The sequence below is a fragment of the Podarcis pityusensis genome, assembly GCF_964106645.2.
Source record: "Podarcis pityusensis genome assembly, chromosome: 7".
In the NCBI taxonomy this organism is placed as follows: domain Eukaryota; kingdom Metazoa; phylum Chordata; class Lepidosauria; order Squamata; family Lacertidae; genus Podarcis; species Podarcis pityusensis.
In genome coordinates, this window is record NC_138031.1 from 23,976,637 (window position 1) to 24,000,434 (window position 23,798).

A 23,798-nucleotide genomic window follows, 5' to 3' on the forward strand; every position below is an offset into this window, starting at 1 on the left:
CTCTCAAATCATTTCATGTAGTCTGATGTTACAGAAAAAGGCATATCATTTTAATGTATTTCCCATTAATATGAAATTGCCTAGAACTTGAGGAGATCATCATCAGCCCCAAATGAAATAGAATTGGCCTCCACAGTCACTTATCGACACACTGTTAAGACCGTGTTCATGGAAGACAAACTTACTTGGCTACGAGTGATCGCCAAAGAAGAAGAAGTATTAAAAAGAATGGAAAAACACATAATGATCTGGTGGAGGTGTCACAATATCACTTGAATACATTAGAAAGTGATTTTGGTGGAAAGTGGAGATATACCTCTTTGGCCACACTTCTGGAGAGGGGGAGCTGTTTGATGATGATGATGATTGTACTGCTGGTTTTATATGTAACTGAAGTATGAATTTTGTGTAAAGCTGTTTTGATCTCATTGTTTAATCTTGGTTTAAGGTAAACGGGACCCCTGACCATTCGGTCCAGTCGTGGCCGACTCTGGCGTTGCAGCACTCATCTCACTTTATTGGCCGAGGGAGCCAGCGTACAGCTTCCGGGTCATGTGGCCAGCATGACTAAGCTGCTTCTGGCGAACCAGAGCAGCACACGGAAACGCCGTTTACCTTCCTGCCGGAGCGGTACCTATTTATCTACTTGCATTTTGACGTGCTTTTGAACTGCTAGGTTGGCAGGAGCTGGGACCGAGCAACGGGAGCTCACCCCGTTGCGGGGATTCGAACCACCAACCTTCTGATCAGCAAACCCTAGGGTCTATGGTTTAACCCACAGCGCCACCTGCGTCCCTTTAATCTTGGTTTAGACTGCACATATTTCTATCCTGGGACTTTTGAGTGAAGGGAGGATTATAAATACTATTAATAAAATACATAACAGGCCAGTATATGCTGAGACATCCAACCTATACTGTAATAAGGAACTAAGTACTTGAACTATGAAACGTCGCAAGGAAGATGGAGCAAGCTTGCTGTCTCCTGCTCTCCAGGGTAGGACCTGAACCACTGGATTCAAGTTTCAAGAAAGGAGATTCCAACTAAACAACATGAAGAACTTTCTGACAGTAAGAACTCTTTGACGGTGATTGTGATGATGATGATGATGATATTTTTATTATTTATATGCCGAAAATCTGACTGGGTTGCCTCAGCCACTCTGGGTGGCTTCCAACAAAATATTAAAACACACACAAAAAACTCAAACGTTAGAAACCTCCCTAAACAGGGCTGCCTTCAGATGTCTTCTAAAAGTCTGGTGTTTGTTTCCTTGACATCTAATGGGAGGGCATTCCACAGGGTGGGCCTGACTATCAAGAAGGCCCTCTGCCAGGTTCCCTGTAACCTCACTTCCCGCAATGAGGGAACCACCAGAAGGCCCTCAGAGCTGGATCTCATTGTCCGGGCTGAACAATGGGGATGGAGACGCTCCTTCAGGTATGCAGTGGAACCGACTCCCTCAGAAGGTGGTGGACTCTCCTTCCTTTGAGGTTTTTAAGCAGAGGTTGGATGAGCATCTGTCATGGATAGTTTAGCTGAGATTCCTGCACTGCAGGGATCCCTTCCAACTCCAGAATTCTATGCTTCTATGAAAACTGCTACTTGCATCTAATGAACTCATTTCAACATAGGTGATGTTTTGATGTTTAAAAAGTAGCAACAGAATTTTGTGTGGTGGATAAATGGCAATGACAGCCCTCTTCTTCAGCAGGCACCTGACATAACATATGATATGCCCACCATGAAGGTCTCAAGGTGTTGTTGCCCAATTTGCACAATCCTTCCCCTAGCAAATTAATATGCTAACTATGTGGCTGCACATATTAGCCTCCATATACAGCACCTGCACAATGTGCTACTTCAGGTGTATGGTAGAGAGGATGTATGGTGCATGGTGGAGATGTCGTAGCTCCTTCACAACATGAAGCTTATCACTGCATGGTAACGGTCTCAGCTGGCAGCTCAGTCTTACCGACCAAGTAGACTATTGCCTACCAAAACGTATGCCACAATGAAGTCATACAAGCCTCTTAGCTGGGAAAGCAGATTTTGTATTTTTACTGCTATACATGTTCCAACAATTTGCCAACATAAATTGCAAGCTCAGCAGTTTGAACAAGTTATACATTATTAACCATAAGCAACTAGGGGGCTACGTATCATGCAATTTAAGGCAATTAGTCAAGTGCTGTCAGCAAAAGATTCACTTGAGTGAGTCCCAAGTTTCTCAGAAGATCAAAGATAGCCAGTGTTGCATTCAATCCTAACCAGATCCAGATTCACACTTTCGATTAGGTATTTATGCTGATTTCGTGACTACTGCTTTTCCAGATCTATAAGAATAAGTGTGCTTTTGTTTTTTTACTAATATTTGTTTAATTAAGTTAATTAATTACAGCTTAACTGAAGTATTTTAAACTGAAGACCTCACACAGCTTTCAAAGCAGAGTCTGTAAGCTAATCCTCTTTTTTTTAAAAAAAAAACTGGCACTGAGGATGAAGTCAATAAATTGTCAATTAATAACATGCTTACTTTGATGGCTCTTCAGTAATTTACTTTCATACCACTTCATAAATTTCTTAGTACAACTTTTGGAATTTTGAGTACAGTACCTCTGCCATGGGAAAATTTGGTTTAAATCTGCTCTGCTGCCAATAAACCAATAAGACTAACTGGCTGATAATCCTCCCACACTGCACTGTTTTGGTATATGCAGTCAACCAGTGAAAGTTTAATTTGTTCCGCTAATGGCACAGAAAACTACTCAGAATTATTCACTGTAAGTCTAAACTTCAGCTCCCTTCTATCGTACGGACAAAATCCTAAATCATTCTGTGCTTGGTAACTGAATCTGTTTTATCTTTCTTTTGATCCAAAGCATAACAAATATAATGAGCACTACAGATAACGCAGATTGAATTGCACCTACTAGCAAAAACAATTACGATACACAAAACGCATTGAAAGAAACTAGTATCTCCTTGGACTCAAAATATATAAAGCCTTTTTATATATTTTTTAATTTCTAAAGTGGTAACGTATATTTAAATGTTGATTTTGAGCAAACAAAACATTAGGTATACCATTTGTATCAGATCTAAGTGCATTCAAATGAACGTATATGGCAAATGGAATATAATAGTAAATTAAACTTATAGTAGCAAATGTCCTTTTAAAATGTATCACTCAACACAATTGAGTCTTGAATGCTTATTTTTTCCATGTATCCAATTAAGAGAATATTTTAAGTTGGGTTATTTTCTGTTAGTTGCAAAGTTGCATGTTTGTTTTCTGTAATCGCTAGCGTACAGAAATTTGCACCCAGCTGAAGCTGTTGAGCTTTGGAGATCTCCCCTTAAAAAGCTTCTCTGCTTACGCCACCACCACCACCTGCCACACTGAACTTATCGCAGTGCCACCAGCAGCCTCCGTCGTGCAGCACTGAGCGATGTGCCAACGTGCCGCAATTCTGCAGAGGTGCCGGAATTCAGTTCCAGTGAGTTATGGCTGAAAATAAGCCCTGAATGGCGCTCATTAAAAGCATTTTTCCCCATAACAGAATGATGCATATGCTAAGATTTTTAGCAAAGTTAAAAATCTGCCACGTGAACTGGGAGCTGTCCCCTTCCCTTGTACCAAGAAGACAGCAGTCATAATTAGCAGTAACATGGAGAGGGATCCCTGTCAAAACAAGGGTCACACATTGCCCATTGGTTGGTTCCAGAAAGGCCTGGGGATATTTCCGTCCATCTAATGCTGTCATAGTTGTAGCAGAAATAAAAACAATTTGGGGAGTCAAGTGGAACAAAGCTCTGTACAGATGTGCCACTTTCCTTTGTATATTTTGGGCACATCACTTTAAGCTCTAGATATGATCAGGCTGTTAGTAATTTCCTTGACACTGTGGCAGGCTATTTTATAGGGTCAACTTGTATACGTGCTACTTGAACAAACAGCTAGAATAATTCAAGAGGAAAACGGGGTTCAGCTGCTGGCAATAAATTGTTTTCCCCTTCTGCATTCTCTGAAATTTTAGGCAGGAATGCTGATCACTTTCCTGCAGTCTTTTCTAAATTCGTAAAGGTCTTAATAATCTTTCTTATGTCTAGAAATTCCATGGAGGAGCTTGCTCTACTCAGTGGCATCCAATAATGAAAAAAAAGATTAACATCCAGAGAAGATGCATACCTACCATGCCCAGGCAGTGTCTAACTGCCCTTAAAACCCACATATAAAAGGCAATAATAGTGGGACATCTCTGAATTATCCTGCTGTTTGCTGCCACAATCCCTTGTGAGGGGAGAGAAACTACTGGGGAATACAAGGATAAGGCCCTACTCTGTTTTAGCTAGATTGGTGACTAAAGAGCTGCTTCAGATACTTGTCTGTTGGTGTGTTTGAGGTTTCCCTGCTGAGCCAGAAAAGGAGTTTGGTTTTTGTGGCTAGCTCATTCATTTGGTTTTTGTGCTAGCTCATTCATTTGTGTTGCCAGGTCTGCCACTCTACAGAGGACAGTCCTCTATTTGAAGTGTCATGAAGCAGAACTGAAGAGTTGGAAGGGACCCCGAGTATTATGCAGGCCAACCCCTCTGAAATGCAGGAATCTCAGCTAAAGCATTCATGACTGATGGCCATCCAACTCCTGCTTATGGTGCACCACCTTCTGAGGTAGCCTATTCCACTTTCAAACAGCTCTTACCATTGGAAAGTTATTCCTAATGTTTTGTAGGAAACTCCTTTCTTGTAATTTCAATCCATTGGTTCAGGTCAGACCCTCAGGAGCAGGAGAAAACAAGCTTGCTCCATCTTCCATGTGACAGCCCTTCAGATATTTAAAGGTGGCTATCATATCACCTCTCAGACTTCTCCAAGCTAAACAAAGCTAATTCCCTCAGCCCACCCCCATAAGGCTTAGTTTCCAGATTCTATCATCTTGGTAGCCCTCCTCTACACACATTCCAGGTTGTCCATAAGCTTCTTAATGTGTGGTGTCCAGAACTAGAGACAGTACTCCAGGTGGGATCTGACCAAGGCAGAATAGAGTGGTACTATTATTTCCCTTGATCTGGACACCATAGTTCTGTTGCTGCACCCTAGGATTGAATTTGCTTTCTTTTTTTTCTTTTTTCTTTTTTTTGCTACTGCTTCACACTGCTGACTTGTGTTACGCTTGTGGTCTACTAAGACCCTTAGATCCTTTTCACATTATCCTTTCCTTTTCACATTATCCTTTTTACCTGCAAGCCAGGTGCCCCTCATCTTATATTCATCTGCAGATTTGATGAGCACCCCCTCAATTTCTTCATCCAAGTTGTTTATAAAGATGTTGAACAACAATGGGCCTAAGACAGAACCCTGCAGCACCGCACTTATACCTTTTTCCAGGATAATGAGGAACCATTAATGAGTACTTTTTGGGTTCAGCAAGTCAACCAGCTACAAATCCACCAAAAGGTTACCTCATCCAGAACACATTTTACCAGCTTCTCCACAAGAGTACCACAGTGGATTTTGTCAAAAGCCTTACTGAAATCAAGATACACTATGTCCACAGAATTCCCCTGGTCCATCAAGCTTGCAATTCTATAAAAAAAAAGAAATGATATTTGTCTGGCCAGACTTCTTTCTGAGAAACCCATATAAATCACGGCATTCTTTTCTGAATGGTCACAGACCAAGTGTTTTATTATAAGTTTTAGGACCTTTCCTGATATAGACATCAAGCCAACAGGTCAGTAGTTGCCTGGATCTTCCTTTTTACCCTTTCTGAAGATGGAGACAAATTTTGACCATCTCCAGTGTGTAGGGACCTTACCTGTTCTTCAAGAATTCTCAAAGATTATAGACAGAGGCTCTGAGATTACATATTCTTTTAGTACCCTTGGATAACCTCATTTTAATTCCTATAATTGGATACAAGGTGTTCTGCAGTTAATGGGCAGTGAACTGAGGTGATCACAGTGTCCTCACCCTAATGTAAATAAGCCTAAGTGCATGTAATTGAAATAACTATATATTCCTGACCACGGGACCTTCAATGAGCAAACACTGGAACGGCCATAGCAGCTGCTTCAACCACATCTAAGGCTTCAAAATGTACCTTTTTCATCACTAAGAGCTTTCATCAATACTTTTAATATTTATATGTAGTATGAAACTTTATGAAGAATTAGCTCCTGAATTTGCTTGTTTTCCTGTTTCCTCACTGTTCCTTTTCCCTTTGGTACCACATCTATTTAACTGTAAGCATGTGAGTATGGACTGGTGTGTGTTTGTTTTTTAATGTTGGCACCTTGGAAACTTGAGCTGTAGTGGCAACATCTCTTCCCATTTACTCTTTCCTCCATTTCCATCTTCTTTCTATTTGTCTCCCCCGTACTGAATTGTATATCGTAACTCTCTTGAAGCAGAGACCTAACCACTCATACTTAATTGTTTGATAATACAGTAACACTCACAGAACCACTTCAAAAAGCTCTAAGTAAATTATTCAACTAACCAATTCCATCAGTGCAAGGACCTCCTTTTGCACTACTGAACCTCCCCCTCCCCTACATGTGCAGCCCAAATCTGCTCCAGGGGAAACCCCTAGAACAGAATTAGGGGGCACCCGGGCAAAGAAGAGAGAGAGAACATTATGTTGCACAAGCCTATCCTTGCAGAGACGAAATATTCCCACTGTAGATAACCCTTAGTCTCAAAAATCCCATTATTGCTGCCTAGAGAACAGTGAGAAGGACCTTAAGTGTGATAAGCAGATGCTCATTCATTGAGCTTTAGCCCCACTTTGAACAGATGAGAATACAGAATACATATGAACAGCTGAAGTCTAAAAATCCTTATCTGTCTAGAAATCCTTGAACGTAACACAGTTGCTTCTGTCTTTCTGCATCCACTATGTGTACTATGATATCCATAAAGCTATAACTCTAACGCCTTTAAAGGCTGAAATTATTTGGTATGGTGTAAAAAGAATAAGCACAGAGAAACTAAACCATCACATTCAGTTTCCTTCAGGGCTCTCCCTCAGGTAGAAAACGCCAAAAATAATAGATAATAAATATCAGGAATGGAAATCACTGTGGTATGTCATGGAACCCAACACATTGTTCTACCTCACAAAACACCAAGAATTGTCAAAATTGCTCTACAACTCAAAACAACAAATCAAATATTCTCATTCTGCTTTGCTTGAGGAAATGGACAGACTTGGAACAGCCTGAGTACTTCCAGTCAAATTCCATGACACTGGCTCTCTGGAGATGCAAAAGAAGGAAGAAAATTTGCTTCTGAAGCAAAGACCAAACAGTTGGCCAACTACTATTTGGATAACTTCTTTGAATTGTTTTCCCTTCTTCTGCTTTCCCACTTTAGGGCCAATTTTCTTAAATAAATCCCTTTGGGGAAAAGATTGTATTTTGCACCACACGAAGCACACTGTTGGATATAGAATAGGTACATATTTTCCTCAACTTGTATCATTATTAAAATTATGTGCCACAGTACAATAAAAAACATTGAACAACCTTTTTTTGCTCTTTTATTTGGCTTTCTAGCTGCCAAAACATTGGCTCTGGATATTATCTTGGTTGCACATGTCAAAAATGACAACTCACTTGTCAAACTTAACTGTAATTGAGTTCAAGTTACTGAAGGACTTGCTTATGTTTGTAGACAGTCACAAAGAAGAGACAAAGGAGAAGAATAATTATGTAATACGGCCAATTAAACCTTGAAGTTATATAAACTGACCAAGTTCACAACTCAGAATGTGACTAAGGAATAATGAAGCTAGTCAGTAATTAAACTGATCATGTCTCCCTGAAGACAGAAACAATAGACACCAGCTAGTAGCTGACTACTCACTGGAACATTTTCCAGCTGTTTAAAGCAAAGACTTCAGAATGCATGCATGCATCTTATTTTCCCAGGATTTCAAAGTCCACATGCAGGCTGCTGCTCAGCTATTATAAATGAGTAATTCACGTAGGGCACGACTACATCTTGTATTAACTTAATAAAGATGTTTCACTCCAAATGCATTAACATTTGTGTTTAGCCATCCCTGTTCGAGGGTCTGTTTGCCTTATACCATATTTTACTAATAGTGGGAGAAATTAAGATAAATTATTTTTAATTCTTTATTAATTTTAGACTTAAGATATAAAATTATTTGATAATTTCATATGTTTAAATGCATTACCAAAATATCCAAAACACTTAACAAGAGTACTATTTTCTTCTGCAAATATTGCCCAATATATAAACCATCAAAAATTAGAATGCAAGTTGCCAAATATGTGCTAAATTACTTGTTGCATGCAAACAAATTACTACATTTCAGTCAGCAGCATAAAAAAGGAATATATTATTGCTGGACCACACTGACAAAATATTCACCATTTAAGTAAATGAGAAGCATGGACTTCAGCACTAAATGTGCTTTTTGAGGTCCTCAAAATGAGTGAAAAAGAGGTAGAATGGAGGGCTTCCCTCGTCTGTCCAATGACTAGAAAATGTTTAGGTTAGAGGGATATAAAATGTTCATACTCTCAGCAGTTTGCCTTGAGGATTTCCTTGTTCTCTCAATGGAAATAATCAAGTATCTATTATACAATCACAGCTTGAAGGCAAATTATAACACATACAATTCATATGCAGCTGCTTGGATACCAGTTCACATACAAACATGTTCTAAAACAATCATTAATACCCAAATATAGCAGTAATTATTAACAAGCAGAAAGAGGCACGGGAATTTGAAAGCAGCTACATCCTCAGCTCCCTCTCAAATATTTCTGCCTCTCACATATATTTTACTTTGCCTTACTGGAGGTTCAAAGCCAAAAGAACCCAAGGGCTGGAGAGTAACACCGAAAAGTAACTGTGCCAATACCTGCATTTGGACATAATAATAAATTAGAGTTTATCATTACAGGAATGAGTCTAAGGCTCATATACCCCCCACCCGGGCAGAAGCTTTCACATCTGCTGTTGACTAACCAAGTTTTACGTTTCATGCAAACCTAGACCAACTTTGGTTAGTCTTAACTATAGATTATTAAAACAAGCTATCTTCAACCCTAGGTTTAAAAAGCTGGTTTGTTTCAATAAACTGTCATGAAGACCATTCAGAGTTAGTGTTTGGATAGAATGGCAAACACTGATTAATTGGGAAAAGGAAATGAAAGCTTCTGAATTCCTAATCACAGCCATGCTAGTGGAGGGGAGAGTCCACAATACCAAGGCTTGCTAAGGCTGGATCCTAACACTAGGTCATAGCACATGGATATGCCTGAATGCAGCCACTGTATTTACATGCAAAAAATAGCCAGACTTTGTGCCTTATTGTAGTTTACTGTGAATGAGCAGTGTGTTAAGTGTTCGTTCCTGCTTTGTCACTTCCACAGCCTGAGCTGGATGAACTCTTGCTTCACAAGAGGAGTCCAACCTGGCCATTTTTATTTTAGAGAAAAAGCAGCTGTGCAGTCCCAGTCGGTTTGGTATTAAGGGCGTAAGAACCTTCATTATAACCAAACATGGGTCCAAACATGTTTAGTTGGAAACTCTTTTCTGATAATTTGAATCCATTGATTTGGGTATGACACTCTGGAGCAGGAGAAAACAAGCTTGCTCCATCTTCCATGTGACAGCCCTTCAGATATTTGAAGATGGCCATCACATCACCTCTCAGTCTACTCCAAGCTAAACATAGCCAACTCCCTCCCTCCCTGAAGGTCATTCTCCCTGAGCTCATTCTGAGTTTTAGTCCACCTGACCTTCTTCCTGAAAGTAGTAAACATGTGCAATGTTTGGAATGTGAGCTATTTATCTGCCACTCCAATTAATATGCGTAAGGAATGAATGTGCCTGTTTCTTGTTGCCACCATCTCACTTCTGTAGTAGGAAGTCTATATCAAAAGAGATCTGGTGTAAACTAACCAAAAGATAGGAGCTACCCTTAGTGTAGTACTTTGTAGCATTGACCAAAAAGCAGACAAGGGAATGTATCCAAACAGAACTGAGAATCCAGATGTAGAGGATACAATATATTTAATAGCAGGCACGGAACTGGAGACAACACTGCTAACATTTTATCAGGTTCCCCACTCCTGTCCTAAATTTCCCACCAGTCCAAACTACAGTGGTACCTTGGAAGTCAAACAGAATCCGTTCAACTTCCAAAACATTAGGGAACCAAGGCGCAGCTTCTGATTGGCTGCAGGAAGCTCCTGCAGCCAATTGGAAGCCGTGGAAGTCGTGGTGGACGTTGGAGTTCCAAATAACATTCGAAAAATGGAACAATCACTTCTGGTTTTTGTTTGGGAGCCAAAACGCTGGACTCCCAAGGCATTTGAAAACCAAGGTATGACTGTAGTTCCCTCCCTGTCACCACTACTAGCTCATGGAGTCAAGCTAAAATTGTCCTCTACACTTGAATGGCAAAAGGACCTGAAATCCTTCAGGAAGGGACTAACGAGGAAACAGAAAGGCAAGAGAACTTCTAGCTGCCATCATTCTGCAGTTCACAGTAGTTGCATAGGCTTCTCCTTCCCTGCACTTAGATAGCAAAAAGATCAGCAGTCCACAGGGGAAGGCAGTAAGGAACACACAGCCATTGCCAGCAATTGAGGGAATGAAATAGCAGTGGAAAAAGCCTCAATGACCTAATGAAAGCTGCATGGGGTGGGGTGAGGTGGAGAGGATATGCTACCTCAGAGCTATGCTATTTGTTAGAGATGGTAAAAATTGCCTTAGTGTAATTGCACTGTATTATTTCATACATAAAGTGCCCTGTAGGTCCTTATGTATCATGAAGCAGGATAGAAATTTGAGAAATAAATCAAGTAAATAAAAAGCACAACAAGGGAAGGGTTTGTACATTTCAGTGTATGGGTAGTAGACCTGGTCCTGGCAGATTATTGAGGCTACAGCCACTACACTGAACAGGGACAAAAATACAGGTACATTCCATAAAGCATAGAACTACATACACAGAACTGCAGTGCATGGAACTAACTTCCTTTGTCTATAAAACCACCACTATTCCCTGATTAACCAACAGTTGTGCCTATGGAGAAAACTTTGGACTTGCACTATAATATGCCCCTAACATAAGGTGCTACACTCAATATGGCAGCAAGTTTGGAAAACTCAGCAGTGGCCAGAGGACTGGAGAAGATCAGTCTACATCCTAATTCCAAAGAAGGGCAATGCCAAAGAATGCTCCAACTACCGCACAATTGCACTCATTTCACACGCTAGCATGGTTATGCTTAAAATTCTACAAGGCAGGCTTAAGCAGTATGTGGACCGAGAACTCTCAGAAGTGCAAGCTGGATTTCAAAGGGGCAGAGGAACCAAAGACCAAATTGCAAAAATGCGCTGGATTATGGAAAAAGCTAAAGAGTTCCAGAAAAACATCTACTTTTGCTTCATTGACTATGCAAAAGCCTTTGACTGTGTTGACCACAGCAAACTATGGCAAGTTCTTAAAGAAATGGGAGTGCCTGATCACCTCATCTGTCTCCTGAGAAATCTCTATGTGGGACAAGAAGCTACAGTTAGAACTGGATACTACAGGAGCAACTGATTGGTTCAAAACTGGAAAAGGAGTACGACAATGCTGTATATTGTCTCCCTGTTTATTTAACATATGCAGAATTCACAGAAAGGCTGGGCTGAATGAATCCCAAGACGGAATTAAGATTGCCATAAGAAATATCAACAACCTCAGATATGCAGATGACACAACCTTGATGGCAGAAAGTGAGGAGGAATTAAAACAACCTTCTAATGAGGGTGAAAGAGGAGAGCGCAAAATATGGTCTGAAGCTCAACATCAAAAAAACTAAGATCATCCCATCACCTGCTGGCAAACAGAAGGGGAAGAAATGGAGGCAGTGAGAGATTTTACTTTCTTGGGCTCCATGATCACTGCAGATGGTGACAGCAGTCACGAAATTAAAAGACGCCTGCTTCTTGGGAGAAAATCAATTACAAACCTAGACAGCATCTTAAAAAGCAGAGACATCACCTTGCCAACAAAGGTCCGTATAGTTAAAGCTATGGTTTTCCCAGTAGTAATGTATGGAAGTGAGAGCTGGACCATAAAGAAGGCTGATCACCGAAGAATTGATGCTTTTGAATTACGGTGCTGGAGGAGACTCTTGAGAGTCCCATGGACTGCAAGAAGATAAAACCTCTCCATTCTTAAGGAAATCAGCCCTGAGTGCTCAATGGAAGGACAGATCCTAAAGCTGAGGCTCCAATACTTTGGCCACCTCATGAGAAGAGAAGACTCCCTGGAAAAGACCCTGGTGTTGGGAAAGATTGAGGGCACAAGGAGAAGGGGATGACAGAGGACGAGATGGTTGGACAGCGTTCTCGAAGCTACCAGCATGAGTTTGACCAAGCTGCGGGAGGCAGTGGAAGACAGGAGTGCCTGGCGTAATCTGGTCCATGGGGTCATGAAGAATCGGACACGACAAAACGACGAAACAACAACAACAACAACATGCCCCTAACATAATCTGAAATTGCAACAGGAGCAACACAGGAAATGCATTGTTTCTCACTTGCTATAGGTAGCTAGATCACAACATTTCATAACCCTAAAACTGTCACAGATTTTTATAAGCTAGCAGATGCAGAAGTGATTTGGGGCTGAACAAGGTTCTCTGAAGTATCCAAAGCCCCTTTACAGAGTACAAAAGAAATCACTTACACTTGTAGAAACAACTTAAAGGAGATTATAGCTATTTACATTAGCTAAACCTTTCGAATAGCTATAATTTAATTCTTATGGCTGCTATTGTTTCTAAATCAGCAAGATTTCATTTTTAAAGTACTGCATTTGCTCATATCCCTTCTGTTTCTCCTATTTAATCTTTATAAATCTGAAATGCTGAATTTGCGGTATCACAATTTCCATAGGAACAGAACATGACATCATAAATACAGAACTATGACTTCACCACAGGATCTGGCAGGAGGAGAACCTGCATAGCATCAGAAAAAACAATTTCTTCAACCCATAAAAGTATCTAATAGCAACTATGAAACACAGAGCCTAATTCAGAAACATACCACAGCAAAGCATGTACTAATTCAATGACTGCTGTTGGAATGTTGTCGTCCCTTTAAAAAGGTTAAGCATATGTGTGTGTGTCTATTACTATCATCAGGTGCTATATAGTGTGAAATGGCCTGGACACCAAGTACCTTAGAGATTACTTTCCCTTGGGCAACTGACATAATCAGATGGGGCTCTTTTCCTAAACTCTGCTCTAGACAGACTCATTCTGTATTGGTTTGGAGCTGGGCTGCATGTGTGTGCATGCACATTGGTTGACAAAGCTGTGAAATTTCTTTTCCAAAAAAAAGCCTATCAAGAAACACCATCAATAATAGAGCACAGGTTAAACTCTATCTGTTCTGCCACACCTCCAAGGAAAGTAAATGGTGCCACAGCCATTTTATTTAGCATTTATGTGGTCAACTTTCTGTTATTGCCAGTGTATTCTGTTATATTATGTACATTTTTTTATTATTAGTTTCACACAAAATATTATGATATATTTCCACACAGTGCCATCTGGAAATCTCCCTAAGAGAGACAGAAGCAATTTAGAAATTGTAAATGGCTCTCATTCCTCATGGAGATTATGGACAATGAACTATCAAATACTCATCTTGATATTATTTTTACCTAAGCAAACCCTATGTAAGAATTTAAACTATTTTAAATCTGCTCTTCAAAATTACTTTAGGACATTTTTAAGTCCAACTGATTTCAGAGGGACTTAAATTCAATGAGACTTTAAAATAATTACTGTTGGCTTCATCAAACTTTACAGGACTCTTACCAAGCATTCAAAGATAAAGTAATGAAAATATATCAAATTCTGTGGGAAAGATTAAATTATTCCGTGCCCCAGTGAAAGTACCTTGACTACGGAGTACTGGCAGCTATCATAATACTTTTGAAATTATTCATATTAAGATTAAAGACTATTTTGTTCCTCTATTCCCACAACTGACTGGTATGGTAAAGAGATCAATCCCTACTTTCAGATGTAACATCTTTAACATTTGCTCTCTTTCTGTGCCTGTGATTAAATGTAACATTTTGAAATCCCAAAGTTCTGAGAAAAGCATAAATCCTTGTCTCACAGCTGCTGTTTGACTCTGAAAACACATGCATTTTCTTTTCAAGCTTCGGCCATCAAGAAATCCCAACAGACTAGAGCTGGAGAACACCTGTATCTCTTCATTTAGTTCCAATAATGGCATATAAACTTCAAAATTACAAAAATAGATGCTATGTTCAGCTGCAGTTACATTTTGCTCCTAATTCCCGTGAACAAAAATGCTAAGAGCATGAAATCATTCAAGCAAGCTCTGTCAGCAGGAGGATAAGATTTTTTTTGCACCAGAAATCCAGTGGGAACGTGATAGAAAACTGGCAACAATTACAGATAAAATACATTGTTAAGTCCTCAGGGAGAGAAGAGGAAATGTAACAAGATAGATGGGTATCATTTTTATGCTTTTATGCCCAAATCATAAACGTGAATTGTCTTTAATTACTACAATGTTTTAATGCATTTATTATACATTTTAAAAGCCCATCAGTTAATGTATTAAATATTTTGATCATGTGTGTTTACCTAATATATATATTTTTTAAACCAACACTGTTTGAAGTCTAGACCCTTTTAGAGTTGATGGCATCTTGGACCTGAATTACGAATGAGAAATATGGGCAACTTCATTTTGCCCTCTCCTGAATGGAAAAAAAAAGTGAGGCAGCAAACCTGGATTTTATGCCCATCCCTTCCTTTCCAATTAACCCCACTGAACAAAATTAACCTTTACAAAGTATGGAAGTATCAAGTAACATTGTTGTTGCTGCTATAATTTGTGTTTCTGCAGATTGCAGTATGGGACTTGTTCCTTCTACTTTGGGGGAGAAGTAAAAAAGGTAATATGTGAAATATCCTACCACACCAAACATTATTAGGATGCAGAAAGGCCTAGATTTTCCCATAAAAATTTAAGAAAGAAAAAGAAGTTATTGCTTTGAAAAGTATGACCTGCTGCATTGCAAATACTTGAAACAAATTTATAGTGTTGTTTTTTGCATGACTTCTACAGGATTAACAAAAGCAAACAAGATCAAACTTCAACATTACTAAGGAAATATGGCATATAGTTTAATATTAATGCAAAATCAAGTGATTTCTTATTACATTATATATGCACAATTGGGAGATTCCCATGCAATGGACTCCAGTAACTAGGAACAATAGCCACCTCGGGGTGGTGAACAAATTTTCCAAACTACGTAAGTAAAAATAAGAAACTTGTGTTTTAGTATCTTATGGTTTGATTTGTTTTATTTCAATCTGCTTTCCCAACTCATTTATTACTTTTACTGTCTCATTCTTTCTGCAAGTAAAACAGTTTCTGAGTCTTCACATTCAAAACTTGTTACAACCTTCCTGATTGCTTTTGCCCTCTGAAAACAGGTGGACAAATCAGGCTAATTTGCAAATATGAAATGCAGCATTATGTCTGAGTATGTATACTGCATATCACTAGCCTGAAACCACTTCAGATGGTTAAATGAAATGACAAGGGAGCACTTCCTCTCATCATGCCTCTTGGTCTGATCTAAAGGGGGGGGGGGCCTTCTTTCAAAAACTGGAGGCAGCTCTCAATGTTTAAAGAATATATTGAATTACTAACAAAATATGCTGAGCATGAGAGTTAAAACCAAAGCCTGGCTTTTTTCAGCCAATTAAAATTCTTGGATTCCATCCTCATTTTTCATGCTTGCCCAATTAAGGGGTCTCCATGACATCCTGCAAACAGGTATGATTTCTTGTAAACTGCTTAGAGGTTTCATTACAATCAAGCGGTATATAAATTTTGTTAAATTAAATAAACAAAATGATGGAAAGCGGCAAGGAATGGCTCAGAGTTGCCACACAACATTCAAAATGTGTACAGCTAAAAGCAAGACTAAAAGCTAAATACCTAGTTTGCACAGAATTCTAAAGAGCTCCTAATAACATTTCAGTCATTTAATGTAGCAAAACACTTAGACTGGGTTCACATTTTATGCTAAACCATTGTTTAGCGCTGCCTGAGCAAGCCTGAGTGAAATATCAAGCTAACTTGCTCCCCATTCCTCTTTCACCTCCCCCCCCCAGTTGGGAGGAGGACTCATTCTGGTTTATTCTGACTGTTCTGGTTTATTTATTTATTTATTCTGGTTTATTCTGACTCTTACAGATCACTTTCTTAATGTCATGTCTGAACCAGAAATCCTGGTTAATTTAACAAGTCATCGTTACGACCTACGGTTTGAAGTTGACTTGCTATGGAATCGATTAGAGAAGAAGGGGCAGCATGAGAGCTCAACATTTGGCTCAGGCTTGTCCACATAGCATTAAAGTAGCTGCCAATCTTTTGGGGCCAGTAGGTCCACCTGGAATTTTGTGAAAGTGTCATAGGCACCAGACACAAAACAGCCATTGCAGGAGTTTCTGCCACATTTAAGAGAGCAGAAAAAGAGAGAGAAACACAAAATTGCATGGGAATGGCCACAAAAAGAAAAGGAAAAAAAGGCACCTAGGTCAGCCACCACTGTGCTCACTGAAAGAGAGAAGCTTTTTGCATCCCTACTCAGTTCAGAAAAGAAGGAGGGTAGGTGCCCAATCCTGGCATCCAATGAAATGCGGGCATGTGTAGGGGTCAGCATAGGAGAGGTCAACCAGTGCAAACAGAAACTCATGTGCATTATGGGTTTCAAAGGAGATTTATTCAAACATTTCACAGGCTTCATAAAAGGGACTGGAAGGCACATTGGAACCTGCCAGGCAATGGGCTGGCAACCCCTACAGTAAAGCATGAATCATATGCCTTTAAAAAATAAAAGTAGCACAAGGACAATATATATGCAAAGCAACCCTGGACCGTGTTAAGATACTATACCTTAGCAGAACACAAGAAGATTCCAACAGCTGGCTTGAATTTCAGCTTTCCAAATGAGACTGCAGTGCCTCTCAATGTATTTCACAAACAATGTGAGAAACATGTAGTTTCCATTGGCTTCCATGGGTTCCCTTAACACTCTTTACCATCCTTCTGAATACTATATTAAATACAGGAAGATAACATAACGAATATTTTTCATAATTTCTGCACTCACCAGAACTGTAGCTGTAGTCTTTATGTTGAGGGATCTGAATTGTGAAGGCAAACAAATCTGGAGCAAGGATTGACTCTGGCTTTCTGCTTTCATTAAGCCATTTGCTGCTGTATAAATCTCTGGTATCAGATGGGCCTTGAATTAAAGGGATCAGCTTCTCCTTTCCACCATCTCCTAAGTGTATTATAACAACAACATTGTGGTTTAGTGAATAGATGTTCAGTGAACCTCAGAGAACTATATAATCACAATGGCATTTATTGTATTGAAGAAGCCAGATAACACTGCCTTTTCTATTACTAAGGACAGAAATAATCTGCAAATAATAATTTCCAAAAAAATGGTCAGAAATGTATTAAATAATTTGCATAGGTTAAAAGTTGATATCAGTAGTTTACCTGCAAACATTTTAAGTATATTCAAAGTATTTCAGGGCTACGTTCTACAGAAGCATTAAATTCATTACATTTCAGAGTTCAACATATAAAATAAACATCTTAAAATGTTTACTTCTCGGTGTTACTTGAACATATGAGCTCCAGTCATACATATGCTCACTTATAATAGAAGCCTCCTCAAAATCAGTTTTTGGAAAGAGAGCAAAAGTTCGTGAGGAGGTTACTGCCTCCCTATTATGAAGACTAAAGGACAAAGATAAGTGAATCAAGTTTAGGACTAATCTGCCAGCCGTCCACTATGCTGTGGTAGGTTGGACATACCTCAGCCTTACTGACTTTGTAAGGTGGAAGGCAATTTCTCTTGAAAGATCAGAGAGAAAATATTCACTTGCTCCAAATAATTATTATGACTGCTTCTTTTGCATATGGGACAAACTGGATAAGACAGCTGCTGGCTGCCGCACCCACTTGTCAAAAACTAGAGAAACTGCCCCAAAACCAGGAGAAAAATATTTTGAGAGGACTGAGAGACTGTCCAATACATTGCTCTCCTGATCAGCTACATACCTGAACAATACGGAAAACAAGTGAAGGGCAAGGCCAATCAGCGCAAAGACTCCAGATTTATTGAAAGATTAGCTTTAAAATGTATCTGAATTCCCAACACATTTGAAATGCCTTCCTCAGAGGACACTGTACTGCTGTTTCACAGTGACAGGTCATAGAAAACACTGTTCTCCCCAACTTAGGCTGATTTTGCAGTTTTGCCATTTCAATATTGTAACTGGGTGGTAAGCGGCAAACCGTGAGGGTTGACACGGTGTGTAACCATGGCAACATAAACTAACTAGAAGAAAACAGCTTTTTCCATGACTAAACTACTCTATATCCAGTGTCCTGAGGAAGAACATAGGAATGCTGAACATTTTAAAACCAGTTTTTCAATTTTCTGACATAAATCTGATTTATCAATATGGTCAAACTGAGGTCAAAGACATAAAATCTGAATACATTGTTCTCTCTTTGGCATATGTTTTCAGTATGAAACAGTGATTATTTGTAGATTTTACCGCTCACTTTTTGGGCTGCTAATACAGAATTGTCTATACCTCATTTGTTTAAGAGATGCTGTATGTATAATTTAGCATGGATATCCCTAGGGAATAGATGGCCAGACTGGTTGTATCCTCTTTATTAAATATGGAATTACTATGGCCATTGAATAGCCAAAGGACGCTGGCATGTCTAGCCAGCAGGTGAAAATGAGCTGCCAAAATTAGGGCTCCTTATTTAATGTGTATTGAATCAAAATGGTGAGATAAACAACAAAATTTATACTGGTTTTGTCTGCATGATATTAATAATATAGCGACTTATAAGGTAGTATTATTTGCAGTGGGTGCAACTTAGTTTTGATCACAAATGGTGAATAATAAGTTATTAGTCTGAAGGAATAATTATTATACTTGATTAATAGTTGAAATGTGTGTAAGTCAAATATATTGTTGCGAATTTACAGGAACATTTGTTAATATGCTATAAATCAGTTTTCTTGATTTGCCATAAAAGACTGAAGCTAATACTTCAATTATCTCCTTTTGCACAAATTGGCTTTGGCCTTTTTGTCATCTTTCTGCTGTGTGGTGTTGCACTCCTTCTGGTTGCAATTATAGTACTGGACTCATTTATAGGGGCCTTAGGGAGAAATCAGAAGCAGGGCTTTTTCTTTCCTTTTTTGTCCAGCAGCAACAAATCTACCTAAGGAGTAAATTATAGCAGGTGGTACACTTTCAAGTAGCCATGTTGTTTTCTCTTAACTGGATCCAAAATAGGCTTTAGCAATTGATTCCCTGCCCCTATTTTTTCTATTATTTAACTGAATCTTATTTATGGATCATTAATTCTAAGACTACAATCATATTCTGTTAGGGCACTTAAATTTATCTAGTTGTCATTTTCTCCATATGCATAAATTGGAAGCTCTTACCTGACATTTTGTGATTCTTAGTCCAAAAAAACCACAGGAAAACCAGCATTCAATATATTTAAGCACAGGTACAGAATCCATCCAATTTTAGATATAGGTAATACTCAGCAAAGATCTTACATTCATATGCGAAACAGTTTAAATGTTGTACACTTCATGTATCTGGCATTACGTAACGTTCGAGGAAACAATGTTTCATTTCTTCCCCCAAAAACGTAATCATTATGGAGATGCAGAATTCAGTTTCTACACTCACATTCACAGTATTATCAAACAGACTCTTGATTTTGACCTGTGTTGATTTTGAATGCCTTTAAAATTGTAGTGACCAAAACACCTTAACATAGTTTCTTATTTTTTACCTTTGACGATGCCATGCTACATCATCCTATCCTGTTTCTAAAAACAAAAAAATTAAAAATACATCTGATTCATAGGAACAATGAATAAATTCTTGTTTCAGTAACTCTCCTTGTAAAAAGCAAGGCCAATTCTCCTACACAGGCTATAAACTTTTACATGGTCCAGCTGCACATACCTGGGGCTTTGGCACAAATTTTTATTGATCCCATGGTCCCAGAGGCACATTTGACCAATGATGTGCTGCAGTACTTCAATTCAACATTCTGGATTGAGCCCTCAAGAGTTGGCAGGGGATTCTTAGATTTCACACCTAATAAAAGAAAACTGCAAATGTACTAGCCTGCTGAATTTAAATATTTTTATATTCTTTCACCAAGCCATTTAAATTTAATTATACTTTAATTATCTGCTTTACAATATTTTTGTTTGGATTCTAAAGATAATTTATTTATAGTATACAATTATTATATGCTTAGATCTATACAAATATCTCTTCTACACAAGAATACAGTTCTTTATTATACATAAAAACACAGAACGTTGCATTAAATTAATTAGCTAGTCATATTCATATATGAATTAAACTTTGCTTTCATTGTCATATAAAGGCAAGCCAGGCTCCTCTAGCTCCTCTTTTTAATCCTGTAATTTCAAAGTGTTAAAACGAGGTTTTTTTAAAAAAAAAAAAAAAGTCTAAGATTTCACTTAAAACCATTTGGTTCAGTAGCAAAATAAAAATTAAACTTATGCAGCTGAGTTGCACAGCAGGTAACTACACGTGTCATCTTTTTACGGAAACCAAAGTTCAAACTTTGCTTCAGGTCAGAAGTGGAAATTGGTTTGGTGGTCTCTTCTGTCTCCATTTGTACACTGAAGGAGGCTACCACACAGTTTGGCACAACTCAGCACTTACTGGCAGCTGTTTCTGAAGAGAGACCTAGAACTGCAACGGTGGGGGATGTAACAGGTCACGAGTGCACAACTCTGGCAGTCACACAGGAAAGCTAACTGAACACCCACCCACATTACATTTGGCTGTATCCATTGCTATTATTTCATAAACTGCAATATTCAGGAAAGCTGCATTAACTCACAGTATCTGGAAAAGTTAGCTTGGGCACCTGTGAGAAAAAGTGAGTTGAGGGAAGGAGGGAAAATATCCATTGTACAAAAGTGGGAATTCCAAACACAGCAGAGCCCAATCTTGAGCAATGCCCCCTTCTTTCTGCAGCCCCTTATGACATGGCACAGCGGGTTCCCACACCCTCTGGACTCGCTTTTTGGGGGTACAGGAGGTTGCAGTGGTAGGAGAGAGAGACTGATTGCACAGGTAGCCTTCTGCTCATCCACCCACTGAATACGATCCACAAGTTGTGCATTGTCTGAAATAAGGGGTGCAGATCATATTCCGTGTTATGTACCAGGAAAACAAAACAAAAGAAGGGTGTTGAATAACGTTCAAAAATCCAAATGAATGAAATCTGCTTGACTCTTTGAAGTCGTCATGGCTGACTGTTATATTCAAATGATGCACCTTATCATCCATTAACCACATAAAATAATTGCTCTGTTAAGCTGCATGCTGCACAGGAACAGATTCCCTAACCGGAAAGTACGCCTTTTAAAATTTAGATACAAAGTCTCTAGCTGCATACTGCAGAGCATAGATGAAACCCGTTAGAGAAGCCTACACCCCTCACATTAGCTAAAGTAGGCTGCAGTATTTGCACAGTGTGCAACACTTTTTGCATTAACACACACCAACTTACTACTTGGTCAACACCACTAATACCAAATGTTGGTTTTCCTTTCACATGGTTCTCCAGGCCATATCTTCCCAATTGCTTAATTGGTGTTGTAGCAGATTCATGCACACCAAATCTGGTGAGTTTGCACTGATTGCTATATAATAAATGAGTGGGCCTCTTTCCACTATAAACTCTTGTGGCCAGCTGGTATTTAAAAGCTATGGGGCCACATACCGAAAGATGAGAACAGTGCTTTTTCAAGAGAGCCATCCCTGCTGTGGAAAAATAGCATGAGACAATGTAATCAAACACTGTTACAAGGCCCAAGGGAGCAGTTATAAGGCTGCACTACTGTACAGATACCATTTTTATGAATCAAATCCCATTTCAGTAGCAGAGACAAAATAAAATTAAGTGATCAGTTTTTGTTTGCAATTCAATGCTTTCAGAAGGTGGAGGGGACATCATCATGGAAACTAAAACAGTTGTACCTCGAAACTGAAACGGAATCCATTCCGGAAGTCCATTTGACTTCCGAAATATTCAGAAACCAAGACGTGGCTTCCAAATGGCTGCAGGAGCTTCCTGCAGTCAAGCGGAAGCCACGTCGGACGTTCAGCTTCTGAAAAATGTTCGGAAACCAGTCACTTCCGGGTTTTTATTGTTTGGGAGCCGAAAAATATGTGTACCAGGGCATTCAAGTTCCGAAGTATGACTGTATTTAGAGCCCATGCGGAGAGACGCAGGTTCAAATTTCCACTTGACCATGAGTGATCTTGGGTCAGTCACTATCTCTCAGCCTTGCCTACCTCATAGGGTATGATAAACTGGGAGAGGTGAGAGAACTATTTGACATTCTTTGAACTCCTCTGTGAAACAGCAAGATACAAATGCCGTAACCAGAATAAACCTTGATCTCAACACCAAGTAGAAGTAAAATGCCCGTGTGTGTGTGTGTGTAAAGCTCTGCACACAAAAAACATTCTAAAGCCTCCCAAGGATTGGATAAAAAGCACACAGGAAGCTAGCTACCTTATACTGAGTGAGACCACTGGTTCATTTCGCTCAGTATTATCTAGACTGACTGACAACAGCCTTCCAGGGTTTCAGACTGGGGTTTCTCCAAGACATTCTGGAGATGCTGTGGACTTCATTTGGGAACTTCTGCAAGCTGAACATGTGTGTTCTACCACTGAGTCAAGTCCCTTTTCTCAATGGAGGATGGGCCATCTAATGTCAAGCATGTCCATATGCTGCTTCCACTGCTCCAGAATCCTCAAGCTCAAGGCTTTACTTGGAATGAATAACAACCATTTATTTGTATGAAGGACATCAAAAGGGTGCGACTCTTCTGGTGTTCTCAAGGATGGAAGAGGAATCTGCCCTTGCATTTTGTGAATACTCTCCCATGTACATATATGCTTAGTGATTGGAGGTTGCTTACTTTGTCCCATAAGACTTGATATGACACTGAGAACAAAGCGCACCTCATCTCCCTATCTTCAGCTCTGTGCTCCAGATCTTGACCTTCCCAGCATTTAGGACAGGCATCCCCAAACTCAGCCCTCCAGATGTTTTGGGACTACAACTCCCATCATCCCTAACTAACAGGACCAGTGATCAGGGATGATGGGAATTGTAGTGCCAAAACATCTGGAGGGCTGAGTTCGGGGATGCCTGATCTAGGACCTAAATCAGCCTTTCTCAACCCTAGGTCCCCAGATGTTCTTGAAGCACAACTCACACGATCCCTCACCATCAGCCGTACTTGCTATGAATGATGGAAGTTGTAGTCCAACAACATCTAGGGAGAAAGGTTGATCTAGATGATGACAAAATCCCACAACTGGCTTCCATGTATGTATAAAGCAATAGTGCTTTGCTGAATAGAAGTCTGGATTCACTGAGATGTCTGGGCATGTGGAATTATCATAACAAAATCATAAGATAGTAATAATTATGGGTGGGATTAATCTAATGAGCCCCATCCATGCAAAAACTTCAGCTTGAGCAACACAGCTTTCCCCCTCTCCTTCTCCTCACTCTCCTCCTACAACCCCCAAAATTGATTCTGGAG

The 23,798-nt window shown here is 39.4% G+C and overlaps 1 protein-coding gene across 7 annotated transcripts in view; it reads right to left on the minus strand.

The window, feature by feature from the left end:
- The window catches only part of VPS13B (vacuolar protein sorting 13 homolog B), a 350,839-nt gene that overhangs the window by 226,364 nt on the left and 100,677 nt on the right, over positions 1-23,798 (minus strand). For all 7 annotated transcript variants that reach the window (XM_081013853.1, XM_081013855.1, XM_081013851.1 and 4 more), the window contains exons 18-19: positions 20,149-20,283; positions 17,226-17,399 (exon numbers count right to left, since the gene is read on the minus strand). In XM_081013853.1, the coding sequence (XP_080869979.1) occupies positions 17,226-17,399; positions 20,149-20,283 (309 nt within the window). The remainder of the gene's footprint in view (positions 1-17,225; positions 17,400-20,148; positions 20,284-23,798) is intronic.